The 22,784-nt window shown below is 39.3% G+C and overlaps 1 protein-coding gene across 7 annotated transcripts in view; it reads left to right on the top strand.

Moving 5' to 3' along the window:
* Nucleotides 1–22,619, top strand: part of LOC138325957 (caldesmon-like) — a 46,629-nt gene extending 24,010 nt beyond the window's left edge. For 4 of the 7 annotated variants that reach the window (XM_069272021.1, XM_069271988.1, XM_069272030.1 and 1 more), the window contains 16 exons: nt 488–596; nt 973–1,227; nt 1,443–1,661; nt 2,223–2,342; nt 3,856–3,879; nt 4,912–4,929; nt 5,429–5,572; nt 6,513–6,809; nt 10,459–10,565; nt 11,162–11,354; nt 11,753–12,067; nt 12,408–12,478; nt 12,699–12,803; nt 19,989–20,083; nt 20,466–20,535; nt 20,860–22,619. In XM_069272021.1, the coding sequence (XP_069128122.1) occupies nt 488–596; nt 973–1,227; nt 1,443–1,661; nt 2,223–2,342; nt 3,856–3,879; nt 4,912–4,929; nt 5,429–5,572; nt 6,513–6,809; nt 10,459–10,565; nt 11,162–11,354; nt 11,753–12,067; nt 12,408–12,478; nt 12,699–12,803; nt 19,989–20,083; nt 20,466–20,535; nt 20,860–21,090 (2,373 nt within the window). In that variant the 3' untranslated portion in view covers nt 21,091–22,619. The remainder of the gene's footprint in view (nt 1–487; nt 597–972; nt 1,228–1,442; nt 1,662–2,222; nt 2,343–3,855; nt 3,880–4,911; nt 4,930–5,428; nt 5,573–6,512; nt 6,810–10,458; nt 10,566–11,161; nt 11,355–11,752; nt 12,068–12,407; nt 12,479–12,698; nt 12,804–19,988; nt 20,084–20,465; nt 20,536–20,859) is intronic. The other 3 variants (XM_069271998.1, XM_069272039.1, XM_069272006.1) reach the window with 3 other exon arrangements.
* The last annotated feature ends 165 nt before the right edge of the window (nt 22,620–22,784 follow it).

The raw sequence follows: 22,784 nt of genomic DNA, 5'->3' as shown, positions 1-22,784 counted from the left end.
ACAATAAGTCTTTGGGAAATTATTTTCTTTTGATGGGTACTCCAGTCCAGTTTTTCTAAGACCAATTCTGTCCAGTAATTGCCCATGGGGAGACTATAGTTCTGTCAACTGGTAACCCTTCAGTATGCACGATGAGAACATTTATCTTCTTAGGAGAATGTGATGATAGGATATTGGGCAGGATGAGGTTTGTGGTAACATTGCATGCTGGCACAACTGACTCACAGCTCCTGTAGTAACTTATGTATAATTAATATTACTAAATTTGTAAGGTAAATTAGAATCAATTAGTATTGAAAATTAACAATTCATTATTGTATTATTAGAATTTTATGTGTAACTAACAAAATATTAACATTATGCTAAATGGTAACATTAACATTATAACTGAATTATATATGTTGGCTTGCTATCTTTAATTAATGAAAAATCATTATTTAATGAAGATAATTTCTCTTGATACTTACTTCTTTTATAACTTAAATAGACATTAAAAAAGCGAGAGGCTCTCAGGAAGCGGGCAAATGAGGCAGCTACAGAGCGGAAACAAAGGAAAGCTTACTCTTCCCCTCTCTACTCCTCCCTCAAGGACAAACGTAAGTTATCAAGGTCAAACAAAAGTCAGGCATAAATTTCAAGGTCAAATGCAGGTCAAACTAACTTCCATGGTCAAATTCAGGTCAAACACATTTTTCAAGGTCACTGTAGATAACACTATGCCCTCATTGACCTTTATCAATGCTCGCAAGGTTAGGAGTTCATATTGGTAACTAAAAACAGTGAAACACAAATGGTGCAAGCAACCAAAGATTCAAGGGCATGCAAGAGTTAAGATTAAAAACAAAAAAATGGCAATTTTTGCCAGCTATCTAAAGAGTACATTGGTGGAAAATATTCTTTGAGAAATATAATCTTTTGAGAAAGTTAGAAAATTGTGAATACATGTATATTGATTATTATTGTTTTCTATAGGTCAGAAGGTGCGTTTCCAAACCCCTGAGTCTGATCATCGATCGGGACCTGGTGCAACTCGCAATGCATCCGACCTCGACCTTCATGTAACATTACCCAAAGATAGTCTGGACTCTGATGGAAAAGCAGAGGGAGGGACAGACGGACAGACAGAGGATGAAACTGAGGTCACGGAGGAAAGTTCAGAGGAAAGCCAGGAATTATCAGATAATGTATTTATTAGTACGGACTCTAGCGAGCAACAAACAGAACAAGGTACTTGTTTATTTGTTATATAGACATGATGAAGAAACTGTATTTTCCTTCATATGGGCCCGGGGAATAATTAATGTAAATGTACAAATTTATCATTGTGCAAAGTTAAAAGAGTCCTTCATGTGAATTTCTAGCGTATATAGTTTCCGATTTACAGTAAACACTGTACAATATGGATACCAGGGTAAGATATGACTATACATTGCGGATTACAGAGACAGACTGGGCCCTTAGGGAGGACGAATATGTCATCATCTCCAAGAGTGAGGTTGATATTGCCACGGCTGCTATGGAAGCAGCTGAAGTTGAACACAAAGAACAGTTACGAATGTTTGAGGAAATGTCTAGGAAAAGAGAACAAGAAAAAGCCGCTCAACTGGCTGCAGCTCTGGCCAAGGAGGAAGCCGACAGACTGGCAGCAGAGGAGGAACTCAGTAAGTAATGAACATTCTTAAAATTCATGGTCCTTTATCTTCTTTATACATAGGAAAACATGGTCTATGGACCTCTTCAAGTTCTGTTAAGGTTCTATCACAGCCAATTATAGGACATCTTACTGTAAACCTTTCTTAGCAGCCAACTCTGTATAAAGACTGCCTGCTTGATAGGCCACTGTTTTGGTCCCAAATGGCAAGTTTGAATTCATTTTGACCAGACTGTGTAAAGGCTACTAGGGAACACATTTTTTTCTTGTCCCAATAGTGATCTCTATCGACAGGTTTGACAGTAGTTATTAAATTTTGAAATTATGTCTTATGAAATAAATTGTTAATCTGCATATCCTGATGAAACTGTGCTGGAAAAATTGAATTTTTCAAATCTTTTGCAGTTGAAAATAAAATGTGGTTGTAATATCATTTAAAAGCAATTAAAACAGTTATTATTATCAAAACATTTTCATGTCAGAAAAGGTAACATCAAATCATTGTTTTACTCCGGACAAATTGTTGACTTGTGAGGTGATGAAGTTTGATAAGTGATTTATTTATACACAGTAATGGCAGATATTTCGGGAGACAATATGACAATGGTCAGAAAACGATTGACCTCTGAGTCTATTATCTCTGGTCAGTCTGATGGTCAAACTCTCGGGTCACACAGATCTAAGGGCTCAGGTATTGTATGAGGCATATTATAGTAGAAATTAGTAACAAACATCCCAGGTATTGTGTGAAGCATGTTATTGTAGAAATAGTAACAAATGTCCCCCAGGTATTGTGTGAAGCATGTTATTGTAGAAATAGTAACAAACGTTCCAGGTATTGTGTAAGGAATGTTATAGTAGAAATAGTAACAAATGTCCCCCAGGTATTGAATGACGAATGTTATAGTAGAAATAGTAACAAACGTCCCCAAGGTATTTTGTGAAGCATGTTATTGTAGAAATAGTAATAAACGTCCACCAGGTATTGTATGAGGCATGTTATAGTGGAAATAGTAACAAATGTCCCCCAGGTATTGTATGAGAAATGTTATAGTAGAAATAGTAACAAATGTCCCCCAGGTATTGTATGAGGAATGTTATAGTAGAAGTAGTAACAAACGTCCCAGGTATTGTATGAGGAATGTTATAGTAGAAATAGTAACAAATATCCCCCAGGTATTGTATGAGGAATGTTATTGTAGAAATAGTAACAAATTTCCCAGGTATTATATGAGGAATGTTATTGTAGAAATAGTAACAAACGTCCCAGGTATTGTATGAGGAATGTTATTGTAGAAATAGTAACAAATTTCCCAGGTATTATATGAGGAATGTTATAGTAGAAATAGTAACAAACATCCCAGGTATTGAATGAGGAATGTTATAGTGGAAATAGTAACAAACGTTAGGTCCCAGGTATTGAATGAGGAATGTTATAGTAGAAATAGTAACAAACGTCCCAGGTATTCTATGAGGCATATTATTGTAGAAATAGTAACAAACGTCCCCCAGGTATTGAATGAGAATGTTATAGTAGAAATGGTAACAAACGCCCCAGGTATTTTATGAGGCATGTTATAGTAGAAATAGTAACAAACGTCTCTGGTATTGTATGAGGAATGTTATAGTAGAAATAGTAACAAACGTCCCCCAGGTATTGTAGCAAATCATTTTTACAAAGTGATGTCAATGATATTCCTAATATTTCATGTGTGTAGACTTATTGTGTGGTAGTATTTTAAATTTGGATTTGCTAGAAAGATTTTTACTAGGACATGGCAATTAGAACTCTGCATGTGTAGATCTAATACCTATGTACAAAATATATGGGGTTGTATATTAATTGTGTTTCTAGAAATTACATTTACATATAGATGTATACATTTGTATACATTGGTATTTTGCTGAAGTGTAATATAGAATATTTGTATTCATTATTATTACCTGGTACATGAGTTATTTCCCTTGGTATACATGCAGTTAATTCATTAATTAAAAGTTAAAGTACTTGTATATTTATTTCATAATAAGATAACTGTTACCGTAATTTTATAAGACAATAATGATTATATGTAAATTGGATTAAAATATTCATACAATAATTTGTTAAAAGAAATAAATACCTGTATAAAATGGATATAAATGATCAATTAGGTATACATATAGTCAGATAAAAAAATATTTTTGCTTCCTCCATGATCTAGTTCATCTGCCATCACTATCAAAGAGTGAGTATATTTATAGAGTATATTATGTTAATGTCTGTACAACTGTATCAGTATTATGACTATACTGTATTACTGTCACCTTTATAATGAGGATGACCTTCTGTATTAGATCATATGTATCATATCCTAATAAAACACACTAAATTACCTATTAAAAACATCTTTTTGAGTAAGAACCTATATATCCTGTCCTAGCTATTAAAGACTGTCTTAACTAATTCACCCTAAAATTTGATAATGGACTATTCCAATTTTGGAATCGGAGGAGTTCAAATGTGTCTACAGGGGAATGGATGAGTTAATTCACTTTTAGGATGCATGCCCTTCTGTAACCTAGGATGTGGCATATTGTAACCCTATCAAAAAAAATTAACTATTATATCCCTTCCATCTTCCAACATCTCTGTTCTATTTTCTTTGAAGATACCATATATACTCTAGTTTCACTTTCAAGGTATTTAGAACCCCTGAATATATATATATACTCTATCATGTTGTATTCATATGACTGCCATTCATCAATTACCTTTACATTGTTATGGTCCTTGTAGCTAAGTACATTATAGAATTGATATAAAAAGTAAGAACTTCCGTTAATTAGAATATATTTTAAAATTACATATCACAAAATATCTACCCTAACCCTTACATATCGGTCTCATTATCATTTATTGTCAATTCTATAATAAGTATTCTAAAATTCAATTCTTCATTTAGACAGGTGTCATATATTTATTTGGAATAAATTAATAATAATTGATAATGGAATTATTGGCACGGTGAAATACTGAATGAAATGACTTGTAATCAATATTATCATGGTTACTTTATCATGTAGTTATTATTAATTCAGAAAAAGTGAAACTTACAATGCCCTATTGACCCTGACAAGGTATCAATCAAGGACAAAGACAGTGTGGATCAATTCTCTCTATTCATTGGCTATCATTTGCTTCTTTCAGTATCCACAACAAGAAACTGCCGCAGTCTGACACCTAAATCTTGATAACCTGTCTGTTTTGTCTGTTTCAGAGAACAAGAAAAGTTCTGGTAAGTTTATTTCTTGGTTAGAAAATTGTAATGCTTTCATTAATTGTCTTTTCTTTTTGAAGTAGTATATATTATTGTTGAATTACAAGTAGCAACTATTTTTACTTTATGAAATATGTGGTAGACTGTCGTAGTGTTGGCCATCAATGGGCCACATGAGCAGTGAAGGACTTTACTATCAGCCTAAGTCCAGATCGGAAAATACAGAACAAAATGCTTTTGTTTGTAACATTTAGCAATAATATTGAAGTAGTAAAATGCTTTTTTAGCTTGATGATTAAGTCATGGTTCATATTTTTATTAGCTTATGCTGTGGTAGTATAAAAAAAACCTACTGATTTGAGAGATGTAGAATCTAATCTCTGCCATTATGTCCTCAACACACAAAAGCTTATCCACATTCAAATTCTAAAAGCTCTAAGCTGAAAGTGAGAAATGACCACTGTGGTGGTTAGTAAAAGGACAGTAGATATAGCTGTGCTGATGCCTCTGCTTCCAGCCTCCCTCTCCAGCAGTAGTAGTGGTCAGCTGAAGACATCCTCTTCAAAAGCCAAGGCCAGCAAATCATCCAGTCGGACATCAACTTCACGTAATAAACTGGACAAGAAATCTAGCAGTAAACTAAACAACAAAGTCAGTCAAGGTACTATAATGGTCACCATGTACTTTTGTACACACACATACAGATGATTCTACTTATTAGCATACCTGTGTAATTAAAATATCTGGGTTCACTTGAATTAAGCTGTTTGAGTTAAATTCTGAGATTTTCTCAATTCTGATATTTCTATAATGCAATATATTGCTTAAAGTTTTTTCATCTTTGAGATGTTTTATACAACTGGACCCAGCTTTCCTTTTTTCTAGAATTGCCTTTGTATGATAATTTGTTTTTCTCTCATTTGAATTAAAGGAGATATACAAATATTGTATATATGTTTTTTCTGATTCTGTACAAAATTGTGATTAAGTCTTATACCAGGAAAATATTTCACTGGCCTAATTTCGCTTAAACATTTAAGCTTCATGAGGTTAAAAATATTAGTTTCAAATGTTTAAAATGAGATGTATGCCAAGATGATTAGTTCATTTCCTTTAAACTAGCTATTTAGTAAGAAATTAATTTACATATTTGTTCACAGAAAAAAATCCCAAATCCACTTGTATTGGGATACCTCTATTTCGTAATTTGATAATTTTAACTGTACAAAAGGTCTGCAAATAAGTGATTCATCTGTACACACTTAAAGGAAAAAAAAAGGACAAAAAGTCTTTTTCAGCAAATTTTCAATGTTTGATCTATTTTTGATTTTCTCGTTCATTGTTCAATTTTAGTTTCTGATTTTCTATTTATACATACTTATGCTGCTGACAGTAATTTTATTTTAGCATTTTTTGTTTTTAGAAAAATAATAAAATACTAATGCTCATTCATGAATATATATGCAAACTCCTTTAATTTGTTCTAATTTATTACAAATCGATTTTTGCACTGAAATCTGATGGTAACATTTTTACAGTAAACTCTTATTCATGATGAAGTATTTTGTAAGTGACATCTATGAACCTATAACTTCCATCAGAGCCCAGTCTTCCTGAGATAAGTGAAGTCACCAGAAATATAAAGTCTGCTTCCCCTGTGCCATCTCTTGTCAAACTGCCCCGCAAGGCCTTCACCAAACTCCTTAAGGAGGAACTGGGAGAGGTCAAAGTTCACAATCCAGTTGAGATAAAAGATCACACTAAGCCTGTGATCCCTAAGGGTTTAAAAGTCATCAAAGAGAAACCGGCTCAACTTGACCCACCGCTTCCTCCAATGGACATGAGTCTTGCTAAACCTGAGCCATTGGTGTTTCTACAGGCTGATCATGAGAGGGGAGGTAACTCTCATATATGTGCATGGTGTGACTGCATTCCCAGCCGCTAGCCTGATGTTGCACAGTGTCATATAAATCTGTTGTATATAATATTATGTATGGTTGTTGTGATGTCAGTTTAAGCTTGCTAATGACCATAGTTCATTTTCAGTTTTTACAACTTTACAAAATTAGTTTTTTTGTTTATTGTTTGAGTGATTGGGCAAGATTTTACCTACTACCTATGTACACAGCCCAAAAATATCCAAATTTCTGTAACTTCTTGGCACTAAAAACATGTCTGTGTCTGTCCACACTGGTGAATGTGTGACCTCTAGTCACCATAAACATGTCTGTCTGTCTGTCTGTCCACACTGGTGTGTGTGACCTCTAGTCACCATAAACATGTCTGTCTGTCCACACTAGAGTGTGTGTGTGACCTCGAGTCACCATAAACATGTCTGTCTGTCTCTCCACACTGGTTTGTGTGTGACCTTTAGACACCATAAACATGTCTGTCTGTTTGTCTGTCCACACTGGTGTGTGTGACCTCTAGTCATCATAAACATGTCTGTTTGTCCACACTGGTGTGTGTGTGTGTGTGACCTTTAGTCACCATAAACATGTCTGTCTGTCTGTCCATACTGGTGTGTGTATGTGTGACCTTTAGTCACCATAAACATGTCTGTCTGTCTGTCCGTCCACACTGGTGTGTGTGTGGCCTATAGTCACCATAAACATGTCTGTCTGTCTGTCTTTCTGTCTGTACACACTGGTGTGTGTGTGATCTCTGGTCACTATAAACATGTCTGTCTGTCTGTCCATACTGGTGTGTGTATGTGTGACCTTTAGTCACCATAAACATGTCTGTCTGTCTGTCCACACTGGTGTGTGTATAGCCTATAGTCACCATAAACATGTCTGTTTGTCTATCCACAATGTTGTATGTGTGACCTCTAGTCACCATAAACATGTCTGTCTGTCCACACTTGCATGAATGTGACCTCTAGTCACCATAAACATGTCTGTCTGTCTGTCCATCCGTCTGTCCGTCCGTCTGTACACACTGGTGTGTGTGTGACCTCTGGTCACTATAAACATGTCTGTCTGTCTGTCCATACTGGTGTGTGTATGTGTGACCTTTAGTCACCATAAACATGTCTGTCTGTCTGTCCGTCCACACTGGTGTGTGTATAGCCTATAGTCACCATAAACATGTCTGTTTGTCTGTCCACAATGTTGTATGTGTGACCTCTAGTCACCATAAACATGTCTGTCTGTCCACACTTGCATGAATGTGACCTCTAGTCACCATAAACATGTCTGTCTGTTTGTCTGTCCATCCGTCTGTCCGTCCGTCCGTCCACAATGGTTTGTGTGTGTGACCTTTAGTCACCATAAACATGTATGTCTGTTCACACTGGTGTGTATGTGACCTCTAGTCACCATGAACATGTCTGTCTGTCTGTCCACACTGGCGTGAATGTGACCTCTTTTCACCATAAACATGTCTGTCTGTCTTTCTGTCTGTCCGCAATGGTGTGTGTGTGTGGCCTATAGTCACCATAAACATGTCTGTCTGTCTGTCCACACTGGTGGGTGTGTGACATCTAGTCACCATAAACATGTCTGTACACACTGGTGTGTGTGTGACCTCTGGTCACTATAAACATGTCTGTCTGTCTGTCCATACTGGTGTGTGTATGTGTGACCTTTAGTCACCATAAACATGTCTGTCTGTCTGTCCACACTTGTGTGTGTATAGCCTATAGTCACCATAAACATGTCTGTTTGTCTGTCCACAATGTTGTATGTGTGACCTCTAGTCACCATAAACATGTCTGTCCACACTTGCATGAATGTGACCTCTAGTCACCATAAACATGTCTGTCTGTCTGTCTGTCCATCCGTCTGTCCGTCCGTCCGTCCACAATGGTTTGTGTGTGTGACCTTTAGTCACCATAAACATGTATGTCTGTTCACACTGGTGTGTATGTGACCTCTAGTCACCATGAACATGTCTGTCTGTCTGTCCACACTGGCTTGAATGTGACCTCTTTTCACCATAAACATGTCTGTCTGTCTTTCTGTCTGTCCGCAATGGTATGTGTGTGTGGCCTATAGTCACCATAAACATGTCTGTCTGTCTGTCCACACTGGTGGGTGTGTGACATCTAGTCACCATAAACATGTCTGTCCACACTGGTGTGTGTATGGCCTATAGTCACCATAAACATGTCTGTCTGTCCACACTGGTGTGTGTGTGACCTCTAGTCATCATAAACATGTCTGTCTGTCTGTCCATCCACATTGGTATGTTTGTGACCTCTAGTCACCATAAACATGTCTGTCTGTCTATCTTTCTGACCGTCCACACTGGTGTGTGTGTAACCTTTGGTCACCATGAACAGGTCTGTCTGTCCGTCCACACTGGTGTATGTGTGACTTTCGATATCAAATTAGAAAAATTCTACTTGCAAAACTTACATTCAAAATGAAAAAAAAAAAGATAACTAAAAGGTCGAAGCTTTATGAGATTGTTTGTACTACGTAATTTAATATACTATATGGAGGAGTGAGGTAAGTGGGTAATTATTTTGTCACAAATTACACAAATTACATGTCAATATGCATCAGTGTTTGTGAACAAAGACTTTGTTCTCTGTTCTAAACCAATAATTACCATACGCTTTCAATCAATTTTAATTATGGCAGATATAAGGGGTATTTAGGCCAGCAAAGGAAACTGAAATTCAATTATTCAGAATTATAATGAATGAGTAAATGAATTCTTATATGCACAAATCTGTATGTGGAGTATTTTTGTGTATTGTTAAGAAAGCCTATGAGTTTAGGGGTTTACATGTCAGTATAGTGGTCAGAGTAAACCAGCTTAAACTGAAATACAGTGTTTTGTCTGTGAAAGTTGGTATTATTGTAGCTCCAAAACAGATCTATCAAGCTTTGTCAACAATTGGCATTATCAGAGAGATTTAAATGGATTTGTTAAAGACAACATGTAATCAGAACTCGGTGGACAATATCATTGTGTGTTTAGGGGAGAATGTTTAATACATAAAATAAGTAAATACTGCCAGTCACACAATCGTCTTTCTCAAAACACATTTTACCTACAACTAGCGAATATAATGAAATTGTTTGTGCGATTTCGGAATTAGCTGTCAATAGGTTTGAGATATTTTGGGATTTCTTTAGCTTGATAGGAGACATTGAAATGAGCTAGAAACTAAAGAAAAGCTGTAGTAGTGTTGGTGTTGTGTGGTGGCTAGAAGACCTTGGCTTATGTTACTGTTGAAGTGTGTGCAATTTGAAACTTTACTTTTTTCACATTTATTTTCCTTGTATTTAATGAAGTTGACATTTTTGTTCATTTTGATGATACATGTGGTAGTTTTGATTTAGATAGTTCATTTATTTTCATAAGTCTACAACTTTACTTTGTAATACTTAAATTATGTTTTCATGCTACTTTAACTCTGGAGTCTTAAATACGCTTTACTCTGTGAAAGGAAAAGGATGACTTTTTGTACATACCATACTTTTTTTAAACATTCTATAAACAAAGGTAAGATGTTTAAACTGACATTTCATATGTACAGGTTAAAGCTTTGTAAGATATACAGGTATATGTATAGGTATTTCTATTTTACAGAAGATACCAGCAAGTTGCCAGTTACACAAGTCATCCCTACTGTAGGGGATACACGTACTGGACCTCTGTCTCTGACGGTAGAGGACCAGCCTCCCTCTCGAGGACAGGTATGCATATCTATATCAGTCTTCAGGTGTAACAGGGGACCACATAGAACAATAGATGAGGGCATTATAATCAAGGCATCAAGTGCTGGGGAAACCTACACTTATCAAGATGGCAGTCTATCGATCTATGCATCCAAAGTATTTCTTTAAACTTAAAGTAAACCTGCCTCAGCGACCACCACTGCATCAAGACCACTTGCCTAATAAAACCACTTTTCCAGGATCACAAATGACCAGTTTCAACATTATTAAACCTGTGTATAAAGATCACTTTATTGTAAAGACTAGTTTCCCTTTGTCTCTTGGATGGGCTTGATTGACAGATTTGACTGTATATAATTATTAGCCCATTGTTTCAAAAATACATAATAGCTGATAGTGTGTAGATGTGCAAATTAATAAAGGGTCATAGTTTTGAATGGGTCTTCAGCACAGTTCTTTCCATTTGATTTTTAATTATAGATCAGTTAATTATCTTTTAATGGAAAAAAGATATAAGATAAATATTCCAAAAGCAAAACCTATTGCCTTAATTCATACCTTCTGATTCTTGTGTCAACATATAATGTCATGCTCACTTAATGTATATCCATCAGTCCCCAAGTGGAAGACGTAGATTTTCCATCGTGAAAAAGGAGAAATTAGATCGCCGCCGTGTTGGGAGAAAAGTTGAATCTCCCGTCGAGTCACCAGTGCAGCAACTACCGAGCAGAAAGACAGAGTCGTGGATTTACGGTCAGGATGATGATGATGACACCATAGGTGCTGGAGACACAGAAAAAACACAAGGTAACATGAGTTCAAGGTCAGATATTTCAGAAAAGACCAATTAGTAGAAAAGGTCAAAGTCCGTTTACTTAAGGAGTAGAGATAACAGGTAAGGAAATCATGTGTCAGTTACAAGAGAAATGAAGGAAGTGAAGGTCAATTTGACAAAGATCAGTTGCTCGGAAAAATACCAGGTAGCAAGGGAGGCAACAGGTAGCATAGGTCAGATATAAAGGAGAAAAGACATCAGGTTTAGAATGTCAAAGGTCAGACAAATGTTAGTTTATGGTAGGAATAGACACAGCTAGGTAATTATAGCTACAGGGAAAAGCATTTAGATGAAATTTCAAAGTCAGCATGTGGTGAAAAACACTCCCTTTTGATGTTGTTTTTCCTTATGAAGATCTGTTGTTTCACAGTATCAGACGAGGTACCACCGCTTCCTTCTGATATACCACCACCTTTACCCGATCCAGACAGCATCAACAAATCCAATAAAAAAACAGAGAAACGAGGCCGAGTAATACAAACACCGATTGTCCAAAAACTCGAAAAGAAGCTTAAACGTCGACAGTTTTCTAAGGACACTTCCTATGAGGACGAACTAAGGAAACAGGAGCTTGCTGAGCAACGTCGACAGAAACACATGGAGATGTTAGAGAAAGCGCGGGCCAGAAAACTCCAGGGAGATATGGATGGAGATGGCGATGAGGACGGACCAAACTTTGATGATTGTATGTTTTAACAGGGAATTTGATATTAATCAGGTTGGGTAGTAATATATTATAGAGACCAAAAATTTCGCAGGCTTAAGTTTTAAACATTTTGTACATTTTTCAATAAATTTTCATAATAAACTGTTCTAAATTTCCCAATTTTTCACCATAACAAAATTTGATACTGCATGCTTTGTTTTATTTTTTAAACACTCATAAAAAGCTGCAAGGTAATTTTTTTAATCATAACATAAATCTATTGTAATAGGCTACAAAAAGTATTGACAAATAATTTGTAATTATATTTTGATGATATTTATATTTTGTAATTATATTTTGATGATATTTATACTTGCAGATGGTTTCTTGGCCAAATACTGTATTTTAAACAAAGCCAGTGTTGAGATGTTCAAACACACCTTTGACATTGTAAGTTTTCTGCTGTTTTTACCTTTGACACATATAATCTCTTATTATTGCTTTATAAGAAATCTCAATAATTATCAACTGTGTCTTTATGAACTACCAGTACATGTACATTTGACCATTTGATATTTGGTTGGAATTGTTAATTAAGCAATATTGTACTTACATTAACAATGTACTCAGTTGACAATAACTTATTAACTGGACAACATGTGGTTGTTAGGTTGACGATGAACAGCGAGGATGGCTAAGTGCTACAGAGGTAATGGTGGCCCTAAGAGCTGTCAACAACAAACTATCACACGCAGAGGAGGAATATCTGTACAGGGTGAGTGTGGGAGGAATATCTGTATAGGACAAGTAAGGAGGGGATATCTGTATAGGGTGAGTTTGGGAGAAATATCTGTACAGGGTGAGTATGGGAGGAATATCTGTACAGGGTGAGTATGGGAGGAATATCTGTGCAGAGTGAGTGTGGGAGGAATATCTGTACAGGGTGAGTATGGGAGGAATATCTGTACAGGGTGAGTATGGAAGGAATATCAGTACAGGGTGAGTGTGGGAGGAATATCTGTACAGGGTGAGTGTGGGAGGAATATCTGTACAGGGTGAGTGTGGGAGGAATATCAGTACAGGGTGAGTGTGGGAGGAATATCAGTACAGGGTGAGTGTGGGAGGAATATCTGTACAGGGTGAGTGTGGGAGGAATATCTGTACAGGTGAGTGTGGGAGGAATATCAGTACAGGGTGAGTGTGGGAGGAATATCTGTACAGGGTGAGTGTGGGAGGAATATCTGTACAGGTGAGTGTGGGAGGAATATCTGTATAGGACAAGTAAGAAGGGGATATCTGTATAGGGTGAGTGTGGGAGGAATATCTGTACAGAGTGAGTTATGGAGGGATATTTGTACAGGGTAAATGTGGGAGAAATATCTGTATAGGGCAAGTATGGAGGGGATATCTGTAAAGGTTTAGTGTGGGAAGAATATCTGTGCAGGGTGAGTGGGATGGGATATCTGAAGATGGTGAGTGGGGAGGGATATATGTACAGATTGAATGGAGAGGGAAATATGTACAGAGTGAGTGTTGGAGGGATATCTGTATAGGGTGAGTGGTGGAGGGATATCTGTATAGGGTGAGTGGGGAGGGATATCTGTATAGGGTGAGTGTGGGAGGGATATCTGTATAGGGTAAGTGGGGAGGGATATTTGTAAAGGGTAATTGGGGAGAGATATCTGTATAGGGTGAGTGTGGGAGGGATATCTGTATAGAGTGAGTGTGGGAGGGATAGCTGTACAGGATGAGTGTTGGGGGATATCTGTAAAGAGTGAGTGGGGGAGTGATATCTGTATAGGTTGAGTGTGGGAGGAATATCTGTACAGGGTGAGTGGAGTGGGCTATATTTATAGGGTGAGTAGTGGAGGGATATCTGTATAGGGTGAGTGGGGAGTAATATCTGTATAGGGTGAGTGGGGAGGGATATCTGTATAGGGTGAGTGGGGAGGGATATCTGTACAGGGTGAGTGGGGGGAAGGGATATCTGTAAAGAGTGAGTTGGGGAGTGATATCTGTATAGGGTGAGTGGGAAGGGATATCTGTATAGGGTAAGTGGGGAGGGATATCTGTATAGAGTGAGTGTGGGAGGGATATCTGTACAGGGTGAGTGTGGGAGGGATATCTGTATAGGGTGAGTGTGGGAGGGATATCTGTACAGGGTGAGTGTGGGAGGAATATCTGTATAGGGTGAGTGGGGAGGGATATCTGTATAGGGTAAGTGGGGAGGGATATCTGTATAGGGTGAGTGTGGGAGGGATATCTGTATAGGGTGAGTGTGGGAGGGATATCTGTATAGGGTGAGTGTGGGAGGGATATCTGTACAGGGTGAGTGTGGGAGGGATATCTGTATAGGGTGAGTGTGGGAGGGATATCTGTACAGGGTGAGTGTGGGAGGAATATCTGTACAGGGTGAGTGGGGAGGGATATCTGTATAGGGTGAGTGTGGGAGGGATATCTGTATAGGACAAGTAAGTGGGGAGAGATATCTGTACAGGGTGAGTGGGGAGGAATATCTGTACAGGGTGAGTGTGGGAGAAATATCTGTATAGGGTGAAGTATGGGGAGGAATATCTGTAAGGTGAGTGGGGAGGAAATATCTGTACAGGGTGAGTGGGGAGGAATATCTGTACAGGGTGAGTGTGGGAGGATATCTGTACAGGTGAGTTGGGAGGAATATCTGTAAGGTAGTGGGGGGAATCTGTATAGTGTGAGTGGGGAGGGATATCTGTATAGGGTGAGTGGGGAGGGATATCTGTATAGGGTGAGTGTGGGAGGGATATCTGTACAGGGTGAGTGTTGGAGGGATATCTGTATAGGGTGTGTGGAGGATATCTGTAGTGAGTGGGAGGAATATCTGTATAGGTGAGTGTGGGAGGATATCTGTATAGGGTGAGTGGGGAGGGATATCTGTATAGGGTGAGTGGGGGAGGGATATCTGTATAGGGTGAGTGGGAGTATCTGTAAGGAGTGGGGAGGATATCTGTATAGGTGAGTGTGGGGGGATATATCTGTATAGGGTGAGTGGGAGGGATATCTGTAGGTGGAGTGTGGGGGGGGAATATCTGTAAGGGTGAGTGTGGGGAGGGAATATCTGTATAGGGTGAGTGGGGAGGGATATCTGTATAGGGTGAGTGTGGGGGAATATCTGTATAGGGTGAGTGGGGAGAGAATATCTGTATAGGGTGAGTGGGGAGGAATATCTGTATAGGGTGGTGAGTGGGGAGTGTGAGGATATCTGTATAGGGTGAGTGGGGAGGAATATCTGTTACAGAGGGTGAGTGGGGAGGATATCTGTATAGGGTGAGTGTGGAGAATATCTGTATAGGGTGAGTGGGGAGGGATATCTGTACAGGGTGAGTGGGGAGGTAGATATCTGTAAGGTGAGTGGGGAGGGATATCTGTATAGGTGAGTGGGGAGGGATATCTGTATAGGGTGAGTGGGGGGATATCTGTATAGGTAGTGGGAGGATATCTGAGTGAGGAGGGTATATCTGTATAGGGTGAGTGGGGAGAGATATCTGTATAGGGTAGTGGGGAGGATATCTGTATAGGTGAGTGTGGGGGGAATATCTGTAAGGGTGATGGGGGATGGGGAGGGATATCTGTATAGGGTGAGTGGGGAGGTATATGTAAGGGTGAGTGGGGAGGGATATCTGTATAGGGTGAGTGGGGGATATTGGATATCTGTATGGTGAGTGGGGAGGGATATCTGTATAGGGTGAGTGGGGGAGGTATATCTGTAAGGGTGAGTGGGGGGAGGGATATCTGTATAGGGTGAGTGTGGGAGGGATATCTGTATAGGGTGAGTGGGGAGGGATATCTGTATAGGGTGAGTGGGGAGGATATCTGTATAGGGTGAGTGGGGAGGGATATCTGTAATAGGGTGAGTGTGGGAGGGATATCTGTATAGGGTGAGTGGGGAGGGATATCTGTATAGGGTGAGTGGGGAGGGATATCTGTATAGGGTGGGTGTGGGAGGATATCTGTATAGGGTGAGTGGGAGGGATATCTGTATAGGGTGAGTGGGGAGGGATATCTGTATAGGTGAGTGGGGAGGGATATCTGTAAGGGTGAGTGGGGAGGGATATCTGTAAGGGTGAGTGGGGAGATATCTGTATAGGGAGTGGAGGGATATCTGTATAGGGTGAGTGGGGAGGGATATCTGTACAGGGGAGTGGGAGGGATATCTGTAGGGTGAGTGTGGGAGGGATATCTGTATAGGAGTAGTGGGGAGGAGGATGAGTGAGAATATCTGTACAGGAGTGGAGTGGGTAGGTGAGTGTGGGATATCTGTATAGGGTGAGTGGGGAGGGATATCTGTATAGGGTGAGTGTGGGAGAATATCTGTATAGGGTGAGTGGGGGATATCTGTACAGGGTGAGTGGGGAGGGATATGTATAGAGTGAGTGGGAGGATATTGAAGAGTGAGTTGGGGAGTGATATCTGTATCGGGTGAGTGGGAGGGATATCTGTATAGGGTAAGTGGGGAGGGATATCTGTATAGGGTAAGTGGGGAGGATATCTGTATAGGGTGAGTGGGGAGGGATTCTGTATAGTGTAAGTGGGGAGGGATATCTGTATAGGGTAAGTGGGAGGGATATCTGTATAGAGTGAGTGTGGGAGGGATATCTGTATAGAGTGAGTGGGGGAGGGATATCTGTATAGGGTGAGTGGGGAGGGATATCTGTAAAGGGTGAGTGTGGGAGGGATATCTGTATAGGGTAAGTGGGGAGGGATATTTGTATAGAGTGAGTGGGGGAGGGATATCTGTATAGGGTGAGTGGGGAGGGATATCTGTAAAAGGGATAGTAGGGAGGTATATTTGCATAGCGCAAGTAGGGAGGGGATATCTGTATAAGGTGAGTAAGGAGGGATATTGGATAGGGCAAGTAGGGAGGGAATATCTGTATAAGGGAGAGTAGGGAGGGATATCTATAGGGTGAGGGAAGAGATATCTGTATAAGGTGAGTTGAGGAGGAGATATCTGTATAGGGGTGAGTGTTGGAGGGATATCTGTATAGAGTGTGGGAGGGATATCTGTACAGGGTGAGTGTTGGAGGGATATCTGTATAGGGTGAGTGTGGGAGGGATATCTGTACAGGGTGAGTGTGGGAGGATATCTGTACAGGGTGAGTGGGGGGGGATATCTGTATAGGGTAAGTGTGGGAGGGATATCTGTATAGAGTGAGTGGGGGAGAGATATCTGGACAGGGTGAGTGGGAGGAATATCTGCACAGGGTGAGTGTAGGAGAAATATCTGTATAGGGCAAGTATGGAGGAAATATCTGTAAAAATTTAGTGTGGGAAGAATATCTGTGCAGGGTGAGTGGGATGGGATATCTGCAGAGGGTGAGTGGGGAGGGATATATGTACAGAGTGAATGGAGAGGGAAATATGTACAGAGTGAGTGTTGGAGGGATATCTGTATAGGGTGGGTGGTGGAGGGATATCTGTATAGGATGAGTGGGGAGGGATATCTGTATAGGATGAGTGTGGGAGGGATATCTGTATAGGGTAAGTGGGGAGGGATATCTGTATAGGGTGAGTGTGGGAGGGATATCTATATAGAGTGAGTGTGGGAGGGATAGCTGTACAGGATGAGTGTTGGGGGATATCTGTAAAGAGTGAGTGGGGGAGTGATATCTGTATAGGTTGAGTGTGGGAGGAATATCTGTACAGGGTGAGTGGGGTGGGCTATATTTATAGGGTGAGTAGTGGAGGGATATCTGTATAGGGTGAGTTGGGAGTAATATCTGTATAGGGTGAGTGGGGAGTAATATCTATATAGGGTGAGTGGGGAGTAATATCTGTATAGGGTGAGTGGGGAGGGATATCTGTACAGGGTGAGTGGGGGGAAGGGATATCTGTAAAGAGTGAGTTGGGGAGTGATATCTGTATAGGGTGAGTGGGAAGGGATATCTGTATAGGGTAAGTGGGGAGGGATATCTGTATAGAGTGAGTGGGGAGGGATTTCTGTATAGTGTAAGTGGGAGGATATCTGTATAGGGTAAGTGGGGAGGGATATCTGTATAGAGTGAGTGGGGGAGGGATATCTGTACAGTGTGAGTGGGGAGGGATATCTGTATAGGGTGAGTGGGGAGGGATATCTGTATAGGGTGAGTGTGGGAGGGATATCTGTATAGGGTAAGTGGGGAGGGATATTTGTATAGGGTAAGTGGGGAGAGAGATATCTGTATAGGGTGAGTGTGGGAGGGTTATCTGTATAGAGTGAGTGTGGGAGGGATATCTGTACAGGGTGAGTGTGGGAGGGATATCTGTATAGGGTGAGTGTGGGAGGGATATCTGTATAGGGTGAGTGTGGGAGGAATATCTGTACAGGGTGAGTGGGGTGGGATATCTGTAAAGGGTAAGTGTGGGAGGGATATCTGTATAGAGTGAGTGGGGGAGAGATATCTGTACAGGGTGAGTGGGAGGAATATCTGCACAGGGTGAGTGTGGGAGAAATATCTGTATAGGGCAAGTATGGAGGGGATATCTGTAAAAATTTAGTGTGGGAAGAATATCTGTGCAGGGAGAGTGGGATGGGATATCTGCAGAGGGTGAGTGGGGAGGGATATATGTACAGAGTGAATGGAGAGGGAAATATGTACAGGATGAGTGGGGTAGGCTATATTTATAAGGTGAGTGGTGGAGGGATATCTGTATAGGGTGAGTGGGGAGTAATATCTGTATAGGGTGAGTGGGGAGGGATATCTGTACAGGGTGAGTGGGGGAAGGGATATATGTTAAGAGTGAGTTGGGGAGTGATATCTGTATCGGGTGAGTGGGGAGGGATATCTGTATAGGGTAAGTGGGGAGGGATATCTGTATAGGGTAAGTGGGGAGGGATATCTGTATAGGGTGAGTGGGGAGGGATTTCTGTATAGTGTAAGTGGGGAGGATATCTGTATAGGGTAAGTGGGAGGGATATCTGTATAGAGTGAGTGTGGGAGGGATATCTGTATAGAGTGAGTGGGGGAGGGATATCTGTATAGGGTGAGTGGGGAGGGATATCTGTAAAGGGTGAGTGTGGGAGGGATATCTGTATAGGGTAAGTGGGGAGGGATATTTGTATAGAGTGAGTGGGGGAGGGATATCTGTATAGGGTGAGTGGGGAGGGATATCTGTAAAAGGATAGTAGGGAGGGATATCTGCATAGCGCAAGTAGGGAGGGGATATCTGTATAAGGTGAGTAGGGAGGGATATCTATAGGGTGAGGAAGAAGGATATCTGTATAAGGTGAGTTGAGGAGGAATATCTGTATAGGGTGAGTGGGGAGGGATTTCTCCCATACTTGACAGGGTCATCCTGCAGTCGCTAGGGAAAAGATACCTCTGTCTTTTACCGGGTTAGGGAAAAGACAGCTCACACGCACTAGACAATGACGTGACGTCATCATTACATGCGGTGTCTATTGTCGACAACGTCATTGATTTTGACGCATTGCGACGCTCCTATGATGGCGGCGCTTTGGAAATGTTTCTCAATAACTGTATTTTCATAATGTTTCATTTAAGTATGGGAGAAAAAGAATCTTACATGGGTCTGCCATGTGGACATAGATATCTCAACCCTCGTGAATGATTTTGGCCGTCAACCCTTGGCTTCACTTGGGTTGAGATATCCATGTCCACCTGACAAACCCATGTAAGATTCTATTAATCTGTATAGGTTGAGTGGAGGAGGGATGTCTGTATAGGGTGAGTGGAGGAGGGATGTCTGTATAGGGTGAGTGGAGGAGGGATGTCTGTATAGGGTGAGTGGAGGAGGGATGTCTGTATAGAGTAAAGGTTAAATAGAGTAAAACCTTCAAAATTCCAAATACCATAATCACCTCGCATACCCTGGAGATTATGAATGGAGAATTATTGGCCATCTTAAAAGTATTCAAAGGCTACCTGTTATGGCTGATGCTTTATGCAAGAAGAAAAATGATCCCATTGAGATTTCATTTCAGATACTTGAGCTGACAGGGTACAGTATCAAGAATGGTGCTGACTTCAAACTCTTCTCTGTAGTAGCTGCTCTCTCACAGAAAATTGCTGCCCTTGAGTAAGTCTATGGTCTGGTCACAAAATAACTTTTCTTATAGCTTCTAAACAAATAGTTTTATGAATAGAAGCCACCATTGTGATAAAACCTCAAGGTCAAAGTCTGGCCAATAACTTTTTCATTCAGCAAGTAATAACGCTTGGAACAAACTTGAATCACTTGTTGGCAGCATGTATTGTAATGCCATTTCAGTCTTGACACAAAGGTCAGTGGTAAAATGTTTTCCTCTTCAAATGTTCTAAACTAATGTTTTCCTCTTCAAATGTTCTAAACTAAAGTAATAGGAGGAAGGCATGTTTTCAATTAGACAAGCAATAAGATTATGTTTATTTTACAATTAAAATGAACCTGTTTCATTAATCTCAATATTTTGATCTTGCAGTAATTGGATGAGGAACATGATTGGAAAAATGGACTTTGGTATGCTAGAAATGAAGTTGTTTATGTGTAAAGTAAGTATAATGGCACTTTTACAGAAAATGTCTATGTTCAGAAAATCGTCATCGCTAAGTTTTAGCACATCATCTTCACATGATTGGTTATTCAAATCCTTCCATTTTCTCCTGGTCAAAGTGCCTAGTTAATATGCATATTACATTTTGAGACAAATTAGTAAATGGGTCCCTTAATTTTATATTCCTTAGTTGTGCATACATATGTTACAATTTTGTACCAATCAGGATCAACATGGCAGACAAGATAGACAATTATCCCTCATGCAAAAGTGATAAAAGTTCATCCTCTTGTGAACTGATTGTATGACCTTTTATATTCAGAAACTGTGGGAGTGCAATGTTGACCATGAAACCAATAAGATTTCTATTGATCAGCTGTGTGTGGAGCTGAGGGCTGGAGGAGTGAGTCTGGCACACGAGATCGAGGTTAGAGAGAAACTTTCACACTTGGATGCACTTGATCTACTCGACTTCCTCTCTTACATTCCACTCTTTATCATGATACATCAATCTGTTGTGGATAACCCTCTTGATGATACTCGTGACAAATAGAACAACCTTTTGGACGATACTTGTGATAAATGTAATAACTTAATGGAGGATGCTTTCAAAAAATAAAACAACCTTCTGAGCGATATTGTTGTGACAACCTTTTGGAGGATAACTATGACAAGCAACCTTTTAGACGATACCTGCGAGAAATAAAGCAACCTTCTGGATGATACTCGTAACAAATGAAATAACCTTCTGGGCGATACTCGAGAAAAATAAAACAGCCTTCTAGACGATAGTTTTAACAAATAACAACCTTTTGGAGGATAATTTGTGACAAATCTTCTGAAAAATACGTGTCAAGCAATACTACAACAATAAAAATAACCTGCAGGGTGATATGAGTAACCCTTGAGGTAGTACGCATCTCACCAGATGAAAACAACCCTCGTGACTCATAGACTGTGTTGAAAGACCTGCTACACCTTGAATACAAAATTAAGCACAGTATGGAGAGATAAATATGTTTAAGATGCTCCACTGCTGACAGAGCATAAATGAAACTCGTCATTTGAACAATAATTGGTGTTTAATCGTGTATATATATCTCTAACATAAAAAATAATATAAAATCATTAATTTTGCTTTTGGTGCATGCGCAGTCAGAACTTCATTCCATATAAAACATAGTGCCACTGAATTTTTTTCGGGAATGCAATTAATTAATTTCAATATTTTTATCGTGCAATAAAATTAGAAGCCCAAACGTTTCAATGGTGGTGATGGTGCAAAGTAAGTAACTTTTGTAACTAAAGAAAAATACTAAATCGTCTGCTCCTGTTTTCGATGATGAAAAAATTTGTCAGCAGTGGAGCATCTTTAAGAATGCTATACATATTGAAATAAAAATAATTTTAAGAACTTTAATAATCCATGAAATATATTGTCAAGGAAACATGAGATTGTCTTGGCCAATAAGCTTTGTTTTTTAAACAATCTGTGCTCCGCCACAATATGTCTACCAGACTATCTAGTGCTTGGTGATATTTATTATACAAAGTGTAAGAGAATCTACGAGTGTGTAGTGATATTGATACGACATTAACTTTATTTAGTCTACAAGCTGTGATATATAGTATATAGATTCTATGTGTAGTTACATGTACTATATAGTGAGTCTTGCCAGAGATTAAAAGGTTATTGATGATTGTAGTGAATATATGTTAATTTTAATTTATGTTTTATCTTCTGTCGATAGATGTATGCCATAGAAGTTGTATCCTTTAGTTGAGAAATCTTTCTTTGAGACCTCGGGTAAAAGCAATATGCATGCAATCATGGTTTCACCACGTACACTGGATAACATTTATCATATTTCACATAGAGAGGTAATAAAATGATCCTCGTCACGATACTCTATTGATGAGTTGCCTCCCCTTGGTCATTGCATGGACGTAACCAGCTGTACAGATTTTAAAGAGATTTAATTATATAACCTTCAGTCATCATTATCATGATTTTGTATTAATGCTGTCAGCCTCTTCGACTGTCTTAGAGTCAGGCAAATAAACTTCCATTATCAATCACGACTGAAGAGATTGTTTTATTTTAATTAAGTTAAAGAATATTGTACCACAAGTAATTTGATGGAGTCAAACATTTTATTTAGGATGACAAAATCAGTCCGTATTTAACTTCAGATTGCAGAACCTAGCCATACAAGATACTACTGGTACATATATTTATATTTTGTC

The sequence above is a fragment of the Argopecten irradians genome, chromosome 1 (genome assembly GCF_041381155.1).
Source record: "Argopecten irradians isolate NY chromosome 1, Ai_NY, whole genome shotgun sequence".
Classification (NCBI taxonomy): domain Eukaryota; kingdom Metazoa; phylum Mollusca; class Bivalvia; order Pectinida; family Pectinidae; genus Argopecten; species Argopecten irradians.
The sequence above is the reverse complement of the archived record's forward strand: the minus strand, read 5'-3'. Positions and strand labels throughout refer to the sequence as shown.